Genomic DNA, 24,046 nt, shown 5'->3' on the forward strand with positions numbered 1-24,046 from the left:
GGGAAAGAGAATCACTCTTAACTGTGTTGCTGGGCGGATAGCAGGAGATCTCCCCCCGCCCACCCCTGTGAGGTGCGGGGACCCACTAGCTAGCTTAGGCGGCTGTGAAAAAGGCTTGTTTTTGTGGCTGAGAAATCTGCCTCGGTGGCCTTCGGGCAGCATACCTCTGAGTACCAGAGGAGCACCCCCAGCAGGGGATGACTTTCAATGTCCTCCTCTCAGTTTTGAGCCAGGGATGAAGGCGGGGCTACCAGCACCATTGCTGTGAGTAAGCCTCCCCTTGTGTGTGTGTCTGTGTGTCTGCCTTTTGCTCCGTAGAAAATCAGCAATTCTTCCATTGTCAGGAGACTCGGGATCCAGGAGTGCAACCTCCTCGTCACGCAGCGCATCATGAAGTACCCGGTCTTGGTGGAGCGCCTCATTCAAAACACTGAAGGTGTGCAAGATTCACCTGTGGGGCGCTTAGCTCAGCTCAGGCTGCCTCCTTTTTTAGCCCTGCTGGGAGCCTCTTCCACCAGGGGCTCGCAGAGGGAATTAGAGTGGAGGGTGTCGATTGGACCGCTGGTTGTGTTCCAGACGAGTTTTTTTCCTCCCCGCTCCTGAAAAAGAGATTTCTTTCCCTTTGGCTCAACTCCTTGGCTCCTCTCTGCAGCTGGCACAAAAGAGTACGAGGACCTGACCCAGGCGCTGCAGCTGATCAAGGAGGCCATCACGGCCGTCGACACCAAAGTGAACGAGTGCGAGAAAGCGCAGCGCCTCCGAGAGCTGGTGACCAAGATGGAGCTCAAGTCTTCAGGGAAGTTCAAGAACGGACTGGTCTTCCGGAAGGAGGACATGCTGCAGCGGCGCCTCCTGACCGACGGGATGCTGTCCTGGAAAGCTGCCTCGGGGCGCCTGAAAGGTCGGTAGGTGCCGGGCTTCCTTCGCCCTCCTCCGTGCAGGCTGCGGCGAGAGCACTGAGCGGGGGATCAGTCAGCCCTCTTCCGGCTGCTGGGGGCTGGCTGGGGTGGTTCAGCCGTCTCTGGGCCACTTCACACTTTTAAGAAGGCCAATCATGTGGCACACACTCACACACACACCCGGTTTACTTGGAGAATGTAAAGCTGGTGAGATTTTACCCCTCCTGGGCTGCATTTGAGCATGAACCTTCTGACCATCCTGCGATGGCGGCTGTCGTGTAGCTCTGCTCTGCTCCGCTCCTTCCTCCCACTTCCCAAGGTCCCCTCACCTGCACCCTTGGAGTTGACCCGAGTGGCAGGAATTGAATCTGGAACCTCTAGTGTGCAAAAGCCTTTCCCCATATGTCCCCCCAAGAGCACTACGGTCGAGGGCGCAGCACCTACTGGTGGTTCCAGGCCCCAAGGACATCAAGTTGGCCGCAACCAGGGCCAGGGCTTTCTCGGCGGCGGCTCCTGTCTGGTGGAACGAGCTCCCAGAGGAGATCCGGGCCCTGCGGGACTTGGCACAGTTCCGCAGGGCCTGTAAGACGGAGCTCTTCCGCCAGGCCTTCGCATAGGAGCCGCCGCCGTCATTGTGCCACCACCGAGTTGCCATCTTCGACAGTGGATTAGATAGATAAGTGAACCGACCCAGGGAAGACGCCTAGATGACCAAAGAACTTACGTTGTCAGGCTAGGTTGATAAACGGAACCCATCTTGGAGTGATAAGATTTAACATCTAGAGCACCGCACTTTATTTATTGATTGTTGTTATGCTGTTTTAATTGTTTGTTATGGCATTTGCCTCTGTTGTTAGCCGCCCTGAGCCCATTTGGGGAGGGCGGGATACAAATCTAATCAATAAATAATAAAGCAGGTTTCCGGCCACTGAGTTGTGGCTCCCACTCCAAACCAAATGTAGGTCTTGAAATTATATGAAGGTGCCTCATGCAGGCCAGTCTAGGCCAGTCTGTTCTCCTCCAGGGTCTCAAGAGGGGAGAGGCCTTTCCCAGCACAAGCTGCGGGGGCTGAAGAGGGTGCACGGCCACAGCCGCCACCCACCCACCCACGGCTTCTGCTCCCTTTGCCCCTGCAGGCGACCACTAATCTGCGCACTGGCACCACCAGAAGGACAGAGAGGGTGCTTGCGCTTGCTGTGCTGTGTGGTGGTTTGGAGGCCCCATCTTTAAAAAGTAAACAACAGATGGGTTAGGGGAACAGTGCAGAGTGGCAGAAGGGATCGGCTCTCGGGGGTTTTGTCCTCATGAGATTGGCATATGTGTTGCAATCTAAAGAAAAATAGGTCAAAAATGAGAAATTTGGAGTCCTTGTTAGTTTTTGGGTAAGATGTAAAGGGATTTGGGGGGAAGGGACTGGCTGGTGAAACATCTGGTGCACCCAGTGGGTTAGAGCTGCAGCAGCGCCCTCCGTGGCTGCTCTTACATACCGGTTCTGGCTGGTTGTCCTGTTTGGGGGGGGGTGTGGGCCAGGGACACCAGCTTTTGCAGATTCTGGACAGGGGCTACAGCATCCGTGCTTGGCACCTGAAGCCCCGGGAGCCTGCCCTGGCTGTCCTCTGAGACAGTTCCTCTCCTCCTGCAGATGTTCTCGCTGTTCTGCTGACGGACGTTCTGCTGCTGCTACAGGAGAAGGACCAGAAGTACGCGTTTGCGTCTGTGGTGCGTATCTGTGAGCAGGGGTTGTGCCCAAAGCTCCCCAGGGTAGGTGGGTGGATGAGAGCACAGGAGCGACGATGTGATAGCAGAATTCAGTCCTTCCCTGGCTGGTGGACCCTAGTGGCTTAGAGGCTGGGCTTGGGATCAGGAGGTCCTTGGTTTGAATCTTACCTCTGCCATAAACCCACTAGGAGACCTTAGGCTCGGCTGCACTCTGTCTCAGCACTGCATCTTCCACATGGGGACAGCAGGACAGAGCAGGAGTCCAGGAGCTCCTTAAAGGCTAACAAAATTTGTGGCAGGAGATGAGCTTTCACGAGTCACAGATCACTTCTGAAGCGGTGAAGGTATCTGGAGACGTGAGACCTGACTCACGAAAGCGCCTCCCCTGCCACAAATTTTGTTAGTCTTTAAGGTGCCTCTGGACTGCTGTTTTCTGCTGCTGCAGACAGACTGACACGGCCCACCCCTCTGGATCTAATACATGGACAGTAATTGATGCCTGCCCTAAAGGGTTGTTGTGAGGATGGTCTGTTGGGCCTTTGCGGTCCAGGGGTGTTCTGGAGAGGCCAGAGACTGACCGAGGTGTTTCCTGCATTGCAGGATCCCAAGCCGCCAGTGATCTCCTTGCAGAAGCTGATAGTCCGGGAGGTGGCCAATGAGGAGAGAGCCATGTTCTTGATCAGTGCCTCCCTGAAAGGACCCGAGATGTATGAAATTCACACCAGTTCCAAGGAGGACAGGAATTACTGGATGGCGCAGATCCGCCGGGCAGTGGAGAAGTACGTGTGACCCCCCCCCCCCAGTCTGTCTGGCCTCTTGCCCGTTGCCGGTTCCTTTTCCCCTTGGGGTGGCGCAGTCCGAACAGAGCTGGGGCGGGGGAAGTGCAGCCAGGCAGGGCAGCCTTGCGTGGCCAGAGCTGAGAACCGTGTCCATTTTGCTCTGCAGCTGTCCCGATGAGGAGGAGAGGACCCCCGCCGACCCCGAGGAGGAGAGGAAGCAAGCCGAAGCGAGAGCAGCGAAGCTGAAGGAGTTCCATGGTAAGGAGGGCGTTTGGTTCAGAGCACCTCAAGACCCAAAGTAGTGTAGCTGTGGAGCAGCCACTTCCAGCGGGGCCAGCCCCCTCAGGCCCTGTTTCCCAGACAGGCCGGGGAAAGTCCCTGGAGCGGCACCGACTCAGTGCTTCCTGCTTGGGCCCCCAACTCTAGACCGCCTGCGGGTGAAAGACGACCTGATCATGCAGAGCCTGAATGAGAAGCAGCAGATATACTTGGAGATGGCGGAGATGAATGGCTTCGAGGTGGCGCCCCAAGCCTCCCGCCCCTGGCTCATCTGCAGGACGGAGTCCCCCGAGGACCTGCAGGGGGAGGTCCTGGTCAAGCAGGCGGTGTCTGAAGGTAGGAGGTGCTGAAGAGGTGCCAGCAGGCGAGCGATGGGCCGCAGCTGCTGGGGCTCCTGAAAGATGGAGACCCTGGGATGCCCACGATCCCGTCTTGTAGAGGGCCCTGACCAGAGTTCCCTCTAAGCTGAGTTAGTGTGAGCTAGCCCACCGTTTTTTAGCCTCCGGCTCACCCATTTTTGTCTTAGCTCAGGAAAGATGACTCCAGAGCAAGCGAATGTACGCCGTAGCCAAATCGCTCGCTCGCTAATGCCAGGAGCTCACAAAGCGGAGTTTTTGCTCACAGGACTCCACGGCTTAGAGGGAGCATTGGCCCTGACTAGTTATTTAACAGCCAAAGTGGGGCGAGACCCAGCGTTTGCAGCTCTGCCAGGACACGCAGCTGCTGTGCTTCTGCTGGTGACCGTTGGAGGGGGGGAGGGAGGATGTTAGTTCTCCTCTTTGTCGTCCCCCCCCCCCCCCAAGAGGCCGCTGAAGCAGGCCTGTCTGTGTCTTCTAGCGGAGAGCATCCAGAGCTGGCTCTTCATGCAGCTGGGGAGTGTGGCCTCTCATCCCGAGGACAGCTGTGCGCCGGGTGCACTGAGGCGAGCGGAGACCTTCGGGGGCTACGACAGTGCCGCGGCTGGGCTGGCCAAAAGTGAGAGCGATTCCAAGAACGGGAGCACCAGAGTGTGCAGCTCTGACACAACGGGCCTCGGTCACTCATAGGAACGAAGCCTTTCCCGATGGGGCCGAGGAGTGGCAGCTCCCCGCCCAGCCTCCTGAGCTGCCCGGAGGGCCACTCGTGGGGAGGAGTTGTGCTGTCTCTGCTCGGGCCACACCGTCCTGCTGTGCCCCAGCAGGCTCGTGCTTGGCTCTCGTGAGCCGTGGGGGGTGTGCACACTTGGCCTTGTTATCCAAGGAGACGCTCCTGAGACCGGCCTCACCTTCCGACTGGCTTTTCCCTCCTCCTCAGTGGTCTGTTAAACCCCGGCCAAGCCAGCCTTGTGCTGAACAGTGGCTTCTTCTCATCCCCCCCCCCAAGCTGGGGAGTGAGCCATTGGGAAAGGGCTTCCTCTCTGCCCCCGTCAGTCATTTTGCCCCCCCCCTCCACCCTCTCTCTAGCTGGTAGTTTCAAGAAGAAGGTGTCTGGTGGAGACCAGTGGGTGCGGGAGCGCCGAGGCCTTCCGACTAACCCAGAGGTGCCTCTCCAGGAGCTTCCTTCGGCCATCAATGAAGGGCCGTGCTTGGTAAGTGGAGGTTTTCCGCTTGCTGGTTCCAAGGTGGAATCAGCTGCCTAGGGAGGGGGGTTAGCTCCCCTTCACTGACAGCTTTCAAGAAGAGGCTGGGTGAATATTTGTCAGAGATGCGTTAGGCTGGTCCTGTGTTGGGCAGGGGGGTTGGACTAGATGGTCCGTATGGCCCTTTCCGACTCCATGATTCTATGACCTGAGCCCCTGCCCCCGAGTGCCGCCGTCAGAGTCGAAGTCCTCGCTCTCCCACCAGCAGGCCTTTCCCTTTTGCTTCTCTGCAGAGTGATCTCTTGAGGCTGGAGGGCAGCGGCCGACCTCCACCGGCTGTGGAGTCAGAGGTACAAGCTCAGAGAGCCAAGGAATCGCAAGGCGTGCCTCGGGCACGGTGGGGCAGGGGAGGGCCGATTGGAGAGGGAGATGGGGCTTCACGCAGGCCGTGCCCGGACTCTCCCTCTCGCAGCAGGGGGGTTGGGCTTGCGGTAACCCAAACAGGAAGGGAAGTGAGCCGCTCTCGGCCCGCTGCAGGCTTGGACTGGGGCAGCCGGAGGTGCTGAGAAGCAGGAAGCTCCTCTGGGCTGCCATTTTCCCTCCTGGTGTGTCTCCACACAGGAGAGGGTCCCCTTTGAATCAGGGCCCCCACAGTCCTGCCGTCAGGGCCTTGCAAGGGTCCTTCCTGAGGCATGGCTCTCTCCCCGGTGGCTAGCACCCCACCTCACCCTCGCTCTGTCTCTCTTCCCAGCTTGTTCAAAGGATACAGGCCCTCTTGAGGTTGCTTCTCAGCCTGCAGGTAAGCCACCGCCTCCCCCAGCTTCCAGGGTTTTTATGGCATTGTAGCATTCAGATTTTTTTGGGAAAGGACCGTTATGGGTAGGTGTGTGTGTGTGGGGGGAAGCATCCAGAAGGACAAATGTGGTGATTGTGAGCAGTTGGACGGGAAGCACTGAACCCAGGAAGGGAAAGGGGACCCTCTGCAGCCCCATGGACTAGAAGGGAGTTCTGTTCATGCACTAGACGCCTGGCTCTCCGTGTGCACAGGTGTGACCAGAACCCCTCTGCTACTTTGGGGGGAGGGTGCAGGTGAGCTTCTGAGGCGACCCCTGCCAGCAGAATCTCTCCCTCCAGCCTCTCCTCAGCTGAGGCCTTCTTCCTCTCCCCCCCTCCCCAGGCGGTGATGGCACAGCAGGACAGCTACATGGAGCAGCAGCAGAGCAGCCTCCTGGACCGCGAGAAGCAGCTCCGCCTGCAGTCGACCCGGGGGAGCCTGCTGCTGGAGCAGGAGCGGCAGCGCAACTTTGAGAAGCAGCGGGAGGAGCTGGCCAACGTGCAGAAGCTGCAGGGCCAGCTGAAGGTGGAGCAGCAGCGCTGGGAGCGCGAGCGGGACCGCCAGCGGCGCGAGCTGGAGGCGGCCGAGGCCCAGCGGCAGGAGCGCGAGGAGGCCCTGCGGCAGCTGCAGGCCTGCCTGGGCCAGGAGAGGGAGGAGCTGGAGCGGCAGCGGGAGGCCTACCAGCACGACCTGGCCAGGCTGCGGGAGGCCCAGCGGGCCGTCGAGAAGGAGCGGGAGCGCCTGGAGCAGCTGCGCAGGCTGAAGAAACCGCCGGGGCCCTTCTCTCCTGAAATGGGCCCGGTGAGTCCGCCTCCCAGCAGGCTCCTGCATTCGTCACGGGGAGACGGGGGAGAGGTGGTTCCTCGCACTCAGGGGCTGGCCAATCCCAAACGCACGCACTTCCTCCAGGAGGAGCAGCCCCAGCATGTCACAAAAAGCTGGGCCACAGGAAGTGAGCAGGCTCCTGTGGAGTAGAGGAGTGCCTGAAGTCTCAGCCTCGGCAGGGGACGGGGGGCGAGTATGGTCTGCCTCGGAGAGGGAGGCTTTCCTGTGGGTCACGAGAGAGCTGGTTCAGTGAGGCCCGCCTGGCCTGGCCGTGGTATTTTCCACAGTTCTGGGTGCCGAGTCAGGCCTACCTGGGCTCCGGCTGGATGCGGCCCTTCGGGGCCTAAGAATCCCTTGTCACTGCAGGCCATGCAGGTGCTCTGCCACAGCCGTCAAGGGTAGCTGTTTGTGTCGGCTCAGTTGTGCTTCCAGGTAGACTGGGGGGGGGGGCTCAGGGCCCCTTTGAAAGAGGAGTGTCGGGCCTCAGGGAAGCCTGGCCCGAGAGCTGCCCAGAGCCTCTGCCTCTCCTGCAGCCCAGCTCCACAGAGGCCGGCCCCAACCGTTGGCTGTCTTTCTTTCTTTCTTTCTAGGGTCACCCCCTGACCCATTCGGTCAGCTTCAACGGGGAAGGGCTGGAAGGAAGCCTGGCCCCCGCGAAGCCCTCTGGACGGGCCAGCATCTCAGGGGCGGACTACCTGGAGCGGACGGAGCTGGCCCGGCGGGAGAGTGCCGCGGCAGAGGGGCGTCCCGTGCTGCCCCTCAAGAACGAGGTGCCCATCCACCTCCTGAGTGCCACCAACCAGAACCAGAAGCAGGCCGCCGTGCAGCAGCAGATCCCCACCAAGCTGGCAGCTTTCACCAAGGGCAGCAAAGAGAAAGGGGGCAAGCCTGGCAGGGCCTCCCAGCGGGCGGACAGCTCGGGTGAGTCTCGGAGGAGCCCAGAGGGTGGCGGTAGTGGCTTCAGGGGGGGGGGGAACTAGGGCTGGGCTGTTGGGAGTAATCTGGTGCGGGGCCTTGCCTTGGTGGGCACCGTTCTTGCCTCTGGAGGAGAGGGGCTGAAGCAAAGAGGTTGGAGCCCCTCCTTGGCACGCAGGCTATTTCAGAGTCACTTCCCGGCTGGCATCCTTCCTCTGCTGCCGCGGCCTCCCTTCCTAATGAGCCCGTTGCCCGTCCGAGGTTGTTCAGCCCCTGAGGAGAGCATCTGCCACTGAGAGGGGCTCCTCCACGGTAAAAGGGCTTCCCCCAGCCGGCGGCAGGGACTGTGCTGCTGCCTCCGCTACCTGGGGAGCAGGCCTGGGGCTGCAAGGGTTTCCTTTCTGTGTTTAGCGTCAGTCGACCTGCGGCAGCTGCTCACTCCCCGGCTGGCTGGGAAGGACGAGTCCGGGCCCCGCAGCAGACAGGTGGCCAGCCCGGTTTTCCTGCACGGCCAGAACACTGCCCCCCTGCCAGGTAAGCTGGGTCTGAGGGGCGGACGCAGGGCAGCTGATGGAGCCCTGGCCACTGGCGTCGCGGCACTCAGGCCTCTTCTTCTCTCCCAGCGGATCCATCCGGCCCCGCGGAGAGTCACCCAGCAGCGCTGCTCCCCCCTGCCCATCCGGTCAAGCCCAGCAGCATCCACGCCCTTCCGCCCGCCCAGGATGATACAGCTGCTGCTGCCGCCACCAAGGAGGACATTATCTTCTTCTGACCAGCACCCAGAAGGCCTCTGCTCCTTGGCCCCAGCGGGGGGTTGCCCTTCCACAGCTCGCCCATTTGTGGACTGGTAGCTCGGATGCCCTCTTGTGGGATTCCCACTCAGGTGCTTTCTTGTCCCTTCCGGGCAGGTGGGGCCTTAGCCACGGCCTGTGCCTCCCTAGCCTTTATCCTGAACTCCCTGCTGCCCGTGAGCAAAGAGAGGCTGAGGCCAGGAGCTCCGTGGATGGGGGGGCAGCTGCATGTCTGCCAGTCCCAACCCTCCGCCGGGGAGCCGCACTCCCCCATCTCCGCAGAGGAGACCGACACCTCCCTCTTTGGGGTTCTGGGACGGCCGCTTCTGCCAAAGAGTCTGGCTGTGGGTGGTGGTGCAGAAGCCAACTGCTGTGGCGGCAGGTCTCCTTTCCCAAGAGAAGGAAGCACAGCTCAGATTTGCAGGAGCGGAGACGTCTTTTGACCCTGCACGGCAAAACGAAGGGAGGGAAGACACTTGACACTGTCCCACCCGCTGGCTTCCGCCCGGCTCTTTCCCCCCCGCTGCTTGGGACGGGACGGGGTCTCTTCTGCCACGTTCTGCTGCTCGATGTCCGTGTCACGTGCTGATCTGCTCTCTGCATGACTGCGATGCCAAGCGCCAGGTGCACCCCTCGCCCCGGGGACAGAGGCCTGGTCTGCGTGCAATGAGACCCCTTCACACACCCTTGCAGCGTCAACAGGACGGTTCTGCGAGGGCTGTCACATGGGAAGGAAGGGTAGTGGAGGTGGGGAGGCGTCTCTCTGGCTGCCTGCATTTCTCTAGATCAGTGCAGCTTTTCTTTTTTTTAATAAAACCCATTCCCATGTGGAAGAATATCTTGGGAGTGCAAAGAGACCGGGCCCCCCACGGTTCCAGCTTCCCTTCCACACCTGCTGCCTGAGCCTCGAGAGCAGTTTTGATCCTGTGGGGAGTGCAGGAGGGAAAGCTCCTTCCTTGTTTGTACCCCCTTTAGCTTTTATCAATCAGCCCCCCTGCCCCCATTTCAGAGCAGATGTGATCCTGGGCATACATTTCCTTTTGCACGGCAGGGCAGGAGTTGGCTTCCCTAACCTCACCTTCCTGTGCTCAGGTTGTGTCTGACTTGGTCAAAGAGGGCCAGGTCAGGCCCAGTGGCAGGGATGGTCGTGGCCACGGCTGTCTTTGTCAAACAAGCCTCTGTGCGGCAGGGCGAGAGAGGGACGTGGCACCTCTTCCCAGAAGCCCCCCCAGAAGCCGATGAGATGCAGGGAGGGGGGCCTGGAGTTGTGACTAGGGGGGCTCTGAGCCTGCCACCCCCACACCCCATCTGCTTGTTGAGGCCGCTGGCATCCCGAATACCACGTGTGCCATACTCCATCCGTGTTTGTAATCTATGTGTGTACAGTTTTTGTACTGAGAAGAATTGGAGCACTTTAGACTGCGGCTGGCGTTTTTCAAGGACCTTTTCTATTTCCTTCTTGTGGCGTGAGAGAGAGAGAGAAACTTCCCCCGTGCTGGACCCCGCTTGATGCTGCTGCTGCTGCTTGTGTCTTAAAAAGCTACACACACACACCCCATCTTTGCCCTGCTTGCACAAAGCTGCAGTGATGCCTTCCGGTGGCCCCTGCAAGCGCCTGACATAGAGTCCATTCCTTGCCTGTAATTCTGTAGCAAGCTCTTCGTCTCGTCGTCCTCTTAATTTTATTGGTGAAGTCCTCTGGTTCAAAATGTTCAATATGTTTGTTGAATTGTGCACTATTTTAGTGATCAGAAAGGTGATCTGGCACACTGAATGGTTTTTTTAAAAAAAGCAATGATTGCAGTTGTCTCTTCTCTGCAGAATGATTGGGGAACCTCAAATACATCTGAAAAATGGAAACTTCAGTGCCTTGAACTTCTCTATTGCTGACCCCAAACTTTATCTACTTGATTTATTGTCACGGAAACCACAATATGAAAATGAAATCCTAGTTCTTTCCACCCACCGCAGCACTGCACAAAGAAAAGCTTGAACACTTTTCCTTTCCCAAAGGTTAAAGCACCTGTCAATACGCTTTGAAATTTGAATTTATCAATACATCCCTGTAAGTGGAGCTGCCCTTGAAAACTCTGCTGGAGCTCAGTTTCAGGGAAAAGCAGCTGCTTGGTCCTAAGTCATGCTGGCCTTCCTTAACAAGCCAGAGATTGACAACAGAAACTATGGCAGCCCCCAGTGTGACTGGCCCAAGGTCACCCAGCATACTTTCATGGTGTGAGTGGAGACTTGAACCTGGGTTAACACTCTGAAAACTCTGGATCCACATGGCTCAGCTGCTGCCACCCTGGCTCAGCAGAGCATCTGCTTGTTGTGCAGAAGGTCCTAAGTTCAGTCCCTGGCATCTCCACTTTACAGATGTTCCCTCTGATTTCCCCTCCCCTACTGAGCGGAGCAGAATATAACTACTGTCATGCTAAAACAGGCAATGATTCAGTAGAAGGCAGCTCCGTGTGTTCCTGCAGGAAGGCCACCGCTTTGGGAAAGCAAGGCTGGTGTGAAGGCCTGTGCAGGAGAGCCCAGACAGTCTACTGGAGGAGGAAGGACGGGACAGGGAGAAAGGTCGCACGGCAGCCCTCCATGGATTTGTGGCCGCCTTGCCACCATAGCCTGCTGGGTAGGGAGCAAAGGTGTGTGCACCAAGAGCCAGGAAGACTCAACCCCTGTGCTGGTTGTCAGTCTTGCTCTTTATTCTTATTTGCCCTGATTTGTCTCACAGTGAGCAGCTGGCCCCCTCCCCCCCCCAAGGGGGGGCGGCCTCTAGAGGAGGAGGTCTCCCCACCCACCCCCAAGCTGGGAACCCGTTTGCAGGAATGTGGAGGGGGACCCCCACCTCCCCTGGACTTGGCTTCATCCCCTGGCATCCACAGTGCTGCCCTGCCAGTTGTGTCCCCCCGGTACTGTGCTGTGCTGGAAGCAGAAATTACCCTGGTGGAAGAGTTGCTGTGCTTGCCCGAGCTGGATGCCAGCCAGCCGGCTGCCTGAATCGGCTTCTCACACCGTCCCGGTGCTGACCTTCTCGTAGGTTTGGTAGAGCCCAGTCAGAGAAGAGACTGTCCCCAGAAGGCCAACCAGCCACGGGGGGAACTTCCCAGCCCAGAGAAGTCCCGGAGGCAGCCAGTGGATGGCGTTGGCCAGATCGGCTGCGTTGCTGAGGATGGTCAGCGCTTCTGCTTTTGCCTGGGCCCTCAGCTCCTTGGCGCTGCTGGGAGAAGGAGAAGGAGTTCCCATCAATTCACTTGCCAGCCGTGGCCTAACCTGCGTGTGTGTGTGTGTGTGTTTCCTTTGACCCCATAGTTTTCACAAGATAATTTCTGGAGCTCTGGGAGCAGCTTTCCTTCTCCACACAGGTCCCTGGGCGGGAATGCTCCTCTTCTGGGGTCTTCCAGAGAGGCAGGAGGAGGCACAGGGGGTGTCTGAAGGAGAGCGAGCGACCAGCCAGAGAGCACCAGCTCTCAGAGGTGGGAGAAAGGACATTCCTTGCAGCACTTGTGGGAAGGGGTCCCAGTGAAATGTGAGATGACTGCAGGATGTGAAACGGCAGGGGAGACACAGGGAAGGGGTCGTACCTGGGCTGTGCTTGCAGTTTCCATCTGAGCTGGGTCAGGATTCTCAGAGAGCTGGAAGAAGGGTGGGAAAGGCGGTACTTCAGCAGCGTACAGAATTCCTGGAGCACATCAGGTGTGCTTCTGGCCCCTCCTCCCCCGTGCCCCAGTGTGCTTTTTTAAAGCTCTGTGATGAGACCAAGGCAATCAATGGAAGAGCAGGCAGAGCTGGAGAAGTCTGGGAAATGGTTAGGTCTCCCCGCCATCACAAACCTCTGACTTAAGAGGAGGCTGCTCCGGCTGGGGGAAAGTGACACACCCACGCAGGCATCAGGTCGGGCTCTGTGCCAATACCTCCCCGCCCCCCTTTGCACTACCAGCTTTCTTACCGAGCCATCCCCAGGAGCAGAGATGCTCCCCAGAGTGCCATGCTCAGTGCCCACCACTTGGGTGCGTTGGCACGGACGATCTCTGCATCTGCAGCCCAGGCCACGTGTTCGCAGGGGTAGTAGAGCTGGTCGGCCAGGTTGTTGAGGACAGAGAGCCAGCGCACTATGGAGTCCTCCTCCTGCAGTGTGCAAAGAAGGTAAAAGCTAAGGCCAGCTGCTCTGCCTCGGTCAGAGCTCACGACTGCAGGATGCGAAATGAGTGCCTCTGAGCATGTGCACCTTGGGCAAGAACTGATCTAGAAATAGAGAATGTGGTTGAAGTGCTAGAATTATCTACGTAGCTACTGATGCCCTGTTTTCCTTCCCAACGGGCCCAAAGCACCTTCCCACATCATTATCCTCAGCTCTTGTTTTATCCTCACAATAACCACCCCGGGAGGTTGGTTATTATGCTAATGTGTGCCTGTCCCGAGGCCACTCAGCGAGCTTCCACTGCACGAGTGGAGATTCGAACCTGGGGTCTCCCAGATCCTGCTCTGACACTCTAACCAATACAGATGCTGGCTAAGCAATTTTGAGAAGCCGGGACTTGAAAGGCACGGGGAGCGGCTGCCAGGCAGTTGCGTACCAAGCCCCTCTGGTCCAGAGGTGGGGTGGGTGGGGGCGGAGGGCAGAGTGCACAAAGGACTCACTCATGCCAGGGCCCGTGTCTCTGCAAGGGCCACTTCCCTTCTGCTGCTGGGTGTCAATATGCTGTGCTCTTGCCTGAAAGGTTACTGACCTGTGGCTCTCTGGGGGGGGGGGGGGGGGGGGGGCGGGGGGGGGGGTGGGGGGCTCTCTTCTTTCTAACTCTCACTGTCAAACTGCAAACAGGCTTAGATTCAGGTGGGGTCGCCATGCAGAACAAAATCTTGAGTCCTTGAAGACCAGCAAAGTTTTGTTCAAGATATAAGCTTTTGTGTGCATGCATGAAAGCTTCTACCTTGAATACAAATTTGTTGGTCTTCAAGGTGCCGCTGGACTCGGACTTTGTTCTAGAAATAGGCTTGTTTGTGTTCAAGCCACGTTAGAAGATCACTGCTTCTTGGAGGTATCAAGCAAGCGACTGATATGGCCAAAGTTCATCCGAGGGGGGCACCGAGGGGCAGCTGTTCAATTTCGGAATCATTCTTTTGAACCTGCACGCTTCCCTGTAACCTAGGAACGCCCCCCCTCCCTTCTCTGACATTTTGCTAAGCCAGGCCTGGGCCCTTCCTGAGTGTCTCCTGCAAACGAGACAAATGCCGCGTTGGACCACCGCAGCCACAAGAGCACTGAACCTTGGGATCTTTCAACACTCTTAGATTTATTGTGGCAGAAGCTTTTGTGAGCCAAACCCTGCTTCATCAGCCGCATGATGTGTTACCCTCAACTGGCATGAGAGAGAAGTTACCCCTCCACCCTCTCCTTTCCCTCCAGCACTGGTGCAGGAATTGATACGCAGGTTATTAGAACACTGACATGATACTCAGTCGCCTCAAAAAATGAGAAGCCCCCCATTGGCCAGGGAAGAGGGGGGTTCGCTGCTGTCAGGGGGCAGGGAGATCTGCCAAGCGGAAACCATGTTGCCCCCGTGCTGTATCAGCAGCAGCAACAGGGAAACCACCTAGAAATACGTCCCTTTGCGGAAGCCACCAGAATGTCTGAAACAGAACGATCAAGACTAACAAAAATGTGTGGAAGGGTAGAAGCTTTCTTTCCTAAAAGAAATCAACCCTGACTGTTCCCTGGAAGGCCAGATACTGAAGCTGAAGCTCAAATACTTTGGCCACCAAATGAGAAGGGAGCACTCACTGGAGAAGACCCTGATGCTGGGAAAGACTGAAGGTCAAAGAAGAAGGGGACGGCAAAGGATGAGATGGTTAGTGTTATCGAGGCAACGAACAGTAAATTAAAACTCCGGAGCACGACGGAAGACAGGAGGACCTGGTGTGATGTGGTCCATGGGGTCGCAAAGAGTCAGACTCGACTGTGCAACTGAACAACAACAGGAGCTTTCATGAGTCACTGTTCATTTCTTTTTAAAAAAAATTATTTTATTCAGGTTTTATAAAGTATTACATTCCAATATTTTTTTACATATAGTATAGAGTCTTAAACATTTGTCAAATCTTCTATCCATTTATATACCTTTAACAATCTATACCTTTTCATTTTTATTTTGCAGCATCAGACTCAAATTATCTATTTGTGCTAACTCTAGTACTTTCAATACTAAATCTTCTCTAGAAGGTATTCTATCTGATTTCCAATTTTTAGCCAATAACAGACGTGCAGCGGTTATTATATAAAATAACATTTTTCTTGCTGACTATACCCCTTCGGTATCATATTTAACAAATATATTTCCGGTTTCAACGCTAAATCTTTCCCATAATTTCTTGAATTATTTTCCTCACCATTTTCCAATAACCTTGTATCTTACTACATTTCCACCACATATGATAAAATGTCCCTATATTAGCCTTACATTTCCAACATTGGCTGGAGTAACCAGGATAACATTTAGCTATTTTTTCCTTGGGGACCAATACCACCTGTGGAACATTTTATATACATTTTCTTTGTATGATATAGCTCTCATATATTTAACAGATTCCCATGTTTTTGACCACTGATCGATTTCTATATTTTTTCCTATAACTTCTTTTATTTCTTCATCTTGTTCAAAATCAGTCAACAGGAATCCATACATTTTCTGTATTAATTTATCATTTGAGGACAACCAAATCTTATCTAGTTCATTGTTTTGATCTTCAAAGCCTCTTATCATATCCTTTTTATATCTATCTCGCAACATTATCTGTTCCCACCACGATAAATTATTTTCCTGTAACAACTTTTTTTCTGTTTTTAATTTATTTTCTCTATTTAGCAAGGTCTGGTAACTTTCTTTTTTATTTATTGTTATTAATGCTGGGCTAATAAATCCTTCTAAGGGAGAGACCCACCTTGGAATTTTCCTATAAAATTTCTCTTTTATATTACTCCAAGTCGCTGTTCATTTCTTGAAGTATTTAAAGTGCTACTGGACTCTTGCTCTTTTCTCCAGCTACAGACAGACTAACAGCCACCCATCTTGATCTATCCGAAAAAGTGAGCAGTGACTCAGGAAAGCTTCTCCCCTGCCACAAATGTTGTTAGTCTTGAAGGTGCTCCTGGACTCTCACTCTTTTCTCCAGCTACAGACAGACAAACTAATGGCCACCCATCTTGATCTATCTGAAGAAGTGAGCAGTGACTCACTAAAGCTCCTACCCAGCCACAAATGTTGTTAGTCCTTAAGGTGCCACTGGACTCTTGCTCTTTACTACTGAAACAGAATGGTTCACCCTTTTATAAAATGAAGAGGGTTGCAGGTTATTGCACATAGTATCGTCTTTACTGCATGTGTTCTGGTTCTTATAATCCAGTCTCTGCATTCCCTTACAGAAGGTTTTCACCGTTTATTGCATTTAAAAGAAAAGAAACACTGTAATCTGCCTTGAGTCTCGGCAAGAAAAAGTATGTGGGGGAAGCACCACAAGCATCGCCACCCTGCTGTTAAAGGCCAACAGCCCCTGGCCAGGGAAAACATGAGATGTCCCCTCCCCCCAACTTACTTTGGCCCCCAGCCCATACTGACAGCTGTAGGTCAGCATGGCCAGGTCATCGAAGAGGCGCAGGACTGTCCGGCAGTGGCTCAGCTGCTCTGCCAGGGCTAGTAGGCTGCCCCCAACTGGTGCTCGGGCAGGGTCCTTCCTGGCCAGCGCCCCTCCCGCCAGCTGGCAGCCATAGCAGAGGGTGCGAACCTGGGAGAGGAAAGGAACAAGGCAGCCCCCATCACACACCTAGAAAGGAAACAGTGGAAACTCTCCCCCCACAATTTTTAAGACAAGTAGTAAAACTCATAGGCATACATTGAATATGTAAACACCTACAGCATTTCAAAAGAATGTGATGCACATCATACAGTCACATAAACCACGGACTGATGATACTTGAAGTGGTACAATCCAAAATAGTCCTCAAGCACAAGCCCTCCTAAGGGCAATTACAGTCCATAAAATGCTGTCCAGTATACCCCAACGGTAGCGTATGTTATCTTAATACCGTTTCGAAGACAATCCTTCATCAAAGGGTAAAGTGAGTCAAGGTAGGTGCCTGTGGATGAAAATACAAAAACCCAAAGAAACTACAACTCCTCACAAAGAAATTTTTAAATCATGCAGACACATGAAGAATCAATAGACTATACTTACAATGACTGTGAACATATCAAAATACTGTGTCTTTTTAAGTGGAGTCCAAGGCCTCTTAGCAAATTCACAGCTCAATGGTATCAAGTCTAGCAGGCAAAAAGACTCTTAAGTCAGACATTCCAACTACCAGCATGATATAGTAAAGGGCAAATTGTCCCAGCTGTGTCTGATTGTAATGGCATCACAGATGTCTTAAAAGGATAAAGGCATCATTAAAGAAAACAGAAGTCATTCTGTTGATTAAGACCTGTTGGTTCCAGGGACTTAGGTGAATAAAATGTGCCTGCTGTTTGGTAAAGAATTTTTTTAGCATCTATCCTATTGTAAGAGTGGCTCCTTAATTGGTATAGCACTGAAAACTAAGTCATCATGGGAATGATCTATAGTTCAATAATGGCTTGTATTTTCATCCACAGGCACCTACCTTAACTCACTATGCCCTTTGATGGATTGTCTTTGAAACCATCTTAAGATAACATACACTACTGTCGGGGTATACTGGACAGTATTTTCTCTATGGACCATTGTTACCCCTAAGAGGGCTTGTGCTTGTGGACTATTTTGGGTTGTACCACTTTAAGTATCATCAGTCTGTGGTTTATGTGACTGTACGATGTGCATTACATTCTTTTGAACATTCTTTTGAAATGCTGTAGGTGTTTACATATTCAATATATGCCTATGAGTTTTACTACTTGTCTTTAAAAAAATTTGGGAGAGTTTCTACTTTTTTCATTTCTAGATTTACACTCTCCCTTCCCAGTTAGCTTTGTACCCGTCACACACCTGGCCTGTGGCTCCCTCCTTTCCGAGCCCACGCACAGCCAACGGCTCTGGCTGGGCAACCTGCTGGGGTTTAGAGTTTGCTAACGGAAAATTTTTATTGCAAGTTGCCTTGAACCACGAGGAAAGGCAGGATAGAAATGTTTTAATGAATAACTGCACAAAATACAGACTTGGGGGAAGGCCTCCACCCCATGGCCTGCTTGTTGGCCACTGCATGAAACAGGATGCTACAGCAGATGGACCACTGTCCTGATCCAGTAAGGTAAGGTAAGGGTTCCCTTGCTCGAAAGCCAGTCGAGTCCGACTAGGGTTGCGGTGCTCATCTCCGTTTCAAAGCCGAAGAGCCAGCGCTGTCCGAAGACGTTTCCGTGGTCATGTGGCCAGCATGACTAAACACCAAGGCGCACGGAACGCTGTTACCTTCCCACCGAAGTGGTCCCTATTTATCTACTTGCAATGTCTTGCTTTCGAACTGCTAGGTTGGCAGGAGCTGGAACTAGAGACGGGAGCTCACTCCGTCATGCGGCAATAGGGATGTTCTTATCTGCGTGCACAGCCTTTGAATGTTGCCTCTGTCCACCTAGGGTTACCATCCTGCAGTGGGGCCTGGAGTTCTCCTGGAATCACAACAAACCTGCAGAGGGCAGATCCCCTGGAGAAAACGGCTACTTCGGAGGACTGCCTCTGTGGCATGACACCTAGCTGAGGTCCCTCACACCCCCAAACCTCACTGCCCCCAGGCTCCACCCCCGAAGTCTCCAGGAATCTCCCAGTTAGGAGCTGGCAACTGTCCAGCCTGTCCACATAGGACTTTGAGACAAAGGAACAAAAAGCTTCTCTTCCCCACAAGCACTTTAATGCTGCAACAAGCCCCTCCCTGGGGTTGCCAGTTCCTGGTTGGGAAATACCTGGAGATTTGGAGAGTGGAGCCTGAGAAGGGTGGGGTTTGGGGAGGGGCTTCGGTGGGGTATAGTGCCCCAGAGTCCCCCTTGCAAAGCTGCCATTTTCCCCAGGTGAGCTGATCTCTGTTGCCTGAAGCTCAGTTGTAATCCTGGGATATTTCCAGCCACCACCGGGAGGTCGGCAACCCTTTGTATTAGAGTGGGATGTACTAAAAGGAAGGACCCCCTCCCCTCCACCCAAATAACCATCAGTGGGAGGAGCTGTGGCTAAATTGGCAGAGCAGCCTGCTTGGCACGAAGAAGGTCCGGGATTCGATCCCTGGCAGCATCTCCGGTCAGAGAAAGGAGCCGGCAAGAGGTGATGTAGAAGACATTTTGCCACTCCCGCCTCCCCTCCCCGCGCCGCCCCCTCACCACTCGGTCTCTCCCCCGGTAGGTCTCCAGCACCGAGACCAGCCTGCCGAGCAGCCCTCCCTGCGCAGCCGCCGCCATAGCAACACTTCCGGGTTCTTTCCTCCGGCCCAATCACTAGCCGCAACGACACGTCCATGGGCGTGGCCTCCGGGGTGCGGAGAACTACAAGCCCCAGAGAGAAGCGCGCTGAAGAGTTTGGAGGGGAGGATGATTTGGGAGCTACGGGTGCCGGGAGGAGGCTGAAAAGTGGGCCGGAACGGGGGAGGGTGGAATGCCGTGGAGTCCGCCCTCCAAAGCAGCCGTTCTCTCCAGGGAGCTGGTCGCTGTAAGGTGGAGACTAGCAACTCCGCGACCACCTGCGGATTTTGTTCTCTCCTAGGAATCAAGTTTTTAGTCCTCAGAAATTTAACTCCCCCCAATCACAAAAAAATGAAGGGTCTCTGGGCTGGGAAATTCCTGGAGATTTGGGGGTAGAGCCCTAAGAGGAGGGAGGGAAAAGAACTCAGCAGGGATGTATTTCCAGAGAAGTCACCCTCCGAAGTTGCCTTTTCTTCTTAGGGTTAGGGAACTAAGCTTTCTATAGAACAGTCTACACACGAAGCGCAGACTTGGTTCTGTTGCTGTTAAGCAACACCGCTGTCCACCTGAATTGGAGCTTTCTATAGTTTTGGAGATTAATTGTAATTCCATGAGAATTACAGCCCCCACCTGGAGGATGGCAACTGCCACAGCAGCTGCCCCAGGAAATGGGCTTTTACCTTGGCACTATCTAGCAGGGGGCAGGGAGCCTGGTGGTTCTGACCCATCTCTAAGTCTTGGTCATGGGAAGGCAACATGTGTTTATGATACATAAATCTCCATTTCCAAAATGGATTTTTTAATTGATTTTTTAAATCATTTTCTCTAAAAAGGGGGGGGGGATACAGGAGGGAAGAAGGGGTAAGGGGGAAATATAGATTCATCAGGTTTATAAAATATTATGAATTGTTATATACAACATGTAAAAGCAGATGTATTACCAAGTGTATTATATATTTCAAATATAGACGCAGACAATAAAACTTCAATATTACAGAATTTTGGGATAGATTCTCTCTTTAAAGAATAAAGAAAAACTTTCCTAAGGTTAGCGATAATCTATTAACAATAAAAGAAATTACATGTTTAACAACTGAATGAACTTCTATGCTAAAATCAAATCATTGTAAAAACCTTAATATTGTCTTAATTGTTTATCTAAATCTAAATTTTATTCTTAGTAATTATTTAATTAGTAGTGGAATACAGAATAAAGTATTGAAACTAATCAATATCTTCACCTTTAATATGATATTCAGATAATTCCAGAACTTTTTTTTAAAAAAAGTTAATTCTTCCCATAGTATGAGTAATAAACTTGCAATTTCTGCTGAAATTCTTTCAGTGGTCTTTTGTTTATATAATTGGTTAGTTTTCCCAAGTTACATACTCAGCTAGTTTTTCTTTCCAGATCTCTATGGTAGGATAGACTTCTGTCTTCCATTTCATTGCAAATATTACTCTGGCAGTTGTCAATATATATCTAAGAAGGTATTGTGAGGCTCTGTCTATGTTGTCTGCTAAGATTCCCAGTAACATAATCTCTGGTTTCATCAGAAATTTGGTTTTTAAAATATTTTTAATTTCTTCATGTATATTTTTCCAGTATCCTTTGTCTTGATGCAAGTCCACCACATATGATAAAAGGTGCCATCTTTTTTTTTTACATTTCCAGCGAGCCCCTTTGTAAATCTTATCCATCTTTGTGATATCTTTTGGAGTGACATGCCAGATTTGCTGATGATACCAAACTGGGAGGAGTAGCAAACACCCAAGAAGATAGAGTTAAAATTCAGCAAGACCTGAATACTCTGAAGTGGGCAGTTGCAAGCAGGATGCAATTCAACAAAGATAAAAGCACAGTATTACATCTGGACCACAAAAATGTCAAGCGCAAATACTGGATGGGGGATACGTTTCTGGGGAGTAGTGTATGCGAAAGTGATCTTGGGGTAAGGGTGGACTGTAAACTAAATATGAGCAGTCAGTGAGATGCGGTGGCAAAAAAGGCAAATTCAGTCTCGGGTTGTATTAAAAGGGCCATAGCATCGAAGTTGCAGGAGGTCATAGCCCCTGTGTATACTGCCTTATTCAGGCCGCACCTGGAGTATTGTGTGCAGTTCTGGAGGCCTCACTTCAAAAAGGATGTGGACAAAATCAAGCGGGTGCAGAAGAGAGCAATGAGGATGATCAGGGGTCTGGAGACTGAGCCCTATGAGGAAGGGCTAAGGGCCCTGGGAATGTTTAGTTTGGAGAAAAGGAGACTGAGGAGGGACATGTTTGCTCTCTTTAAATATTTGAAAGGCTGTCAATTGGAGGAGGGCAAGGAGCTGTTCCAGTTGGCAGCAGAGGATAGGACCCGAAGCAACGGGTTTAAATTACATGCAGAAAGGTATCGGCTGGATATTAGGAAAAACGTTTTCACAGTCAGAGTGGTTCAAAGGTGGAATCAGCTGCCTAAGGAGGTGGTGAGCTCCCCTTCACTGACAGCATTCGAGAAGAGGCTGGGGTCATTTCGTAGAAAAAGAGCTAGGGGGACTCATTAGCATAACTCATTAGCATATGCCACACCCCCTGACATCACCGGAAGTGTGTCCTCCCCACAGCCGGCGGCGACCTCCAGCGGGCACCAGCAGGGAGCTCCAGGCCCCGCCCTCCCGCACCTCACCTGGGGGGATGGCGTCCCCCCGCGTCCCCCCCCCAAATGACTCCTGGGCTGGACGAATATTTCTCACAGTTGCTTTAGGCTGGTCCTGCATTGGGCAGGGGGATGGACTACATGGTCTGTGATTCTGACTCCATGATTCTATGACTATGACTAAAACATCTTGTACCAGTTTTCTCTTAAGGCTCGGCTAGCAGTGAATCTAATACGTTTAGTCCATAGATTTCCCCAACATTGAAACGGTACTTCCTCACCGAAATTTTGCATCCATTTAATCATGCAGGGTTTGACCCGTTCTTCAGAATCATATTGAAGCTATAGCTTGTAAATTCATCCTAATAAATGGTCTTTAGATTGTGAGACAATCTTTTCAAAATCAGTTAGTTCATTAATAACTCCTCTCTTAGTGCAGGTATCATTTTTTAATCTAGAAGCAATTTGAAAGTATATCCACCATTGTATCTCCTTTCCTTCTTCTTTCATCTCTTGCCAGTTTGGTGTAGTGGTTAAGTGTGCGGACTCTAATCTGGAAGAACCGGGTTTGATTCCCCACTCCTCCACTTGCACCTGCTGATGTGACCTTGGGTCAGTCACAAGCTCTGGCACAGCTGTCCTTGAAAAAGAGCCGTTTGTGTCAGAGCTCTCTCAGCCCCACCCTCCTCACAGGGTGTCTGTTGTGGGGAGGGGAAGGGAAAGGAGTTTGTAAGCCGCTCTGAGACTCCAAGTGAAGGGTGGGGTGTAAATCTCCTCTTCTTCTTCTTCTTGCCATGTCTTGATGCCACTTTGCAAGTTTATCATATCGCCATGAGTTATAAAATCATGTTTCTCCTTGTGTAGTTGCCGTAATAAGCATCTATTAGTGGAATTGTAGGGCTGATTCTCTTTCATAGCATTTCCCAAGTTTTAAATAAACTGTCTCTGATTATATGTCTTTTATCTTGGGTTTTGTTTTGTTTTTATATAGATTTTTTAATCCACAGGTAGCTATGTAGTCCATCATCAGATCTGAAGCCCCGCAGTTTGGTAATATAATGTAATGTTAGGTATTGCCAGACCACCTCTTTTCTTCTCATCTTGCAGTACTTTAAATTTATTCTTGGCTTTTTATATTTCCATTTGCAAAATGTTTTGAGACAGGGGGAGGGGGGTTTGCTTATGAAGAAATACTGAATGTGTGTGTTGTAAACATAATCTTTCCGCTGGACTCTCCATCAAATCTCCAGTGACTTCCTAGCACATGACATCCCATTTTGGTATTGTTCTGTGCTTGTGAGGGTGAAGGCTCTGGTACCAATGAGATGTGCTCTAGTGTGTGAAGGCACAGAATGTCCCCAGGCATTCCACCTTTTCAGGGAACAAAAGAAGTCAAGATGTTTTGCAGGCATCTCCATGGCAAGTTGTCAGTTTGCCTAAGATCAAGCCTCCCCAAACCCTGCCCTTCCCAGGCTCTACACCCCCCCCCCCCCCAATCTCCAGGTATTTGCCAACCCAGAGCTGGGGGAGGGAGGTAAGGTGGTGGATACAAGTATGTCTGTTCTCTCCGGCTCAGTTCCTTTGGTTTAACTAAAGCAGCTGCCCTTACAAAAGCCATAGGTAAGAGGTCCTACTCTGAAGACCAGCAATGTTTTAAAGTTTGGGGGGAAAGTGTGCATCAGTTCAGACTTCACCTAAAACCAGGGTAGGCAACAATGCCTTAGGAAATACCTGGAAATTTTTTTGGGGGGGGGGCAGAACATGCCTGCTCTGGCCTGCAGGCCCCGTTTCCGCCCTGCCCTCTTGAGTTTTCCCAACACCTGGAGCAGCTTTTCTTTCCTGGGTAGCTTGCCAACACCACCTGACCTTTGTAAGGAATTGCCCACTGCGAAGGTCAGGACTCCCAGCTTCCCTTCCAAGTTCTGAGGCCTTGCCTCTGTCTCCTACGGCACCTGGTCACCACGGGGACACTGCCTTGCATGCCCCTGGAGGAATAGCCACTTGCCAACTGCCTGCCTTCCCCTTCGTGTGCCTTTTAAAATAGTGTGTCCAAGACAGTGGAGGTCTATGTGGTACAGAGAACCATTGCCAGCTTGTAGAGTGTTTATTTAATATAAACTTATCAGAACCTGTTCTCCCCTAAATTTAGAGATTGCTCCAAATGCAAATCTTCCAGCTGTATATCTTTATCAACTTATACCTCCAAATTTGCGCAGAGCCATCTCCTTGGCCAGATTTAATGTTCTTCCTTCTGCTCTTCTCTCTGGCAGATTCCAGGGGATCCCCTACTCCAGCAGGTGTTGTCCTTGTAAGAAGGACTGTGTTAGGGTTGCCAAGTCTGGGTTGGAAAATACCTGGAGACTTTGGGGGTGGAGCCAGGAGAGGGCGTGGTTTGGGGA

At 52.6% G+C, this 24,046-nt stretch overlaps 2 protein-coding genes across 3 annotated transcripts in view; one reads left to right on the forward strand and one right to left on the reverse strand.

The window, feature by feature from the left end:
• Positions 1-10,364, forward strand: part of ARHGEF18 (Rho/Rac guanine nucleotide exchange factor 18) — a 14,560-nt gene extending 4,196 nt beyond the window's left edge. Inside the window, exons 6-20 of the mRNA XM_015424671.1 lie at positions 319-436; positions 653-901; positions 2,542-2,618; positions 3,219-3,397; positions 3,564-3,655; positions 3,824-4,012; positions 4,514-4,651; positions 5,119-5,243; positions 5,528-5,584; positions 5,986-6,033; positions 6,412-6,870; positions 7,485-7,815; positions 8,221-8,343; positions 8,433-8,597; positions 8,671-10,364. Coding sequence (XP_015280157.1) covers positions 319-436; positions 653-901; positions 2,542-2,618; positions 3,219-3,397; positions 3,564-3,655; positions 3,824-4,012; positions 4,514-4,651; positions 5,119-5,243; positions 5,528-5,584; positions 5,986-6,033; positions 6,412-6,870; positions 7,485-7,815; positions 8,221-8,343; positions 8,433-8,581 — 2,334 coding nt within the window. The 3' untranslated portion in view covers positions 8,582-8,597; positions 8,671-10,364. The remainder of the gene's footprint in view (positions 1-318; positions 437-652; positions 902-2,541; positions 2,619-3,218; positions 3,398-3,563; positions 3,656-3,823; positions 4,013-4,513; positions 4,652-5,118; positions 5,244-5,527; positions 5,585-5,985; positions 6,034-6,411; positions 6,871-7,484; positions 7,816-8,220; positions 8,344-8,432; positions 8,598-8,670) is intronic.
• Positions 10,365-11,291: 927 nt separating this feature from the next.
• Positions 11,292-19,009, reverse strand: PEX11G (peroxisomal biogenesis factor 11 gamma). 2 transcript variants are annotated; one of them, XM_015424664.1, is made up of 5 exons: positions 18,932-19,009; positions 16,191-16,379; positions 12,550-12,728; positions 12,185-12,235; positions 11,292-11,817 (listed from the first exon to the last, which is right to left on the reverse strand). In XM_015424664.1, the coding sequence occupies exons 1-5, from the start codon at positions 19,007-19,009 to the stop codon at positions 11,610-11,612; spliced, it is 705 nt and encodes a 234-aa protein (XP_015280150.1). In that variant the 3' UTR covers positions 11,292-11,609. The 2 variants fall into 2 exon arrangements, with proteins under 2 accessions (XP_015280150.1, XP_015280149.1); XM_015424663.1 differs by having other exon boundaries at positions 11,292-11,820.
• Between the last annotated feature and the right edge of the window lie 5,037 nt (positions 19,010-24,046).

Source organism: Gekko japonicus, unplaced genomic scaffold (assembly GCF_001447785.1).
Source record: "Gekko japonicus isolate JY-2015 unplaced genomic scaffold, Gekko_japonicus_V1.1 scaffold596, whole genome shotgun sequence".
Classification (NCBI taxonomy): Eukaryota; Metazoa; Chordata; class Lepidosauria; order Squamata; family Gekkonidae; genus Gekko; species Gekko japonicus.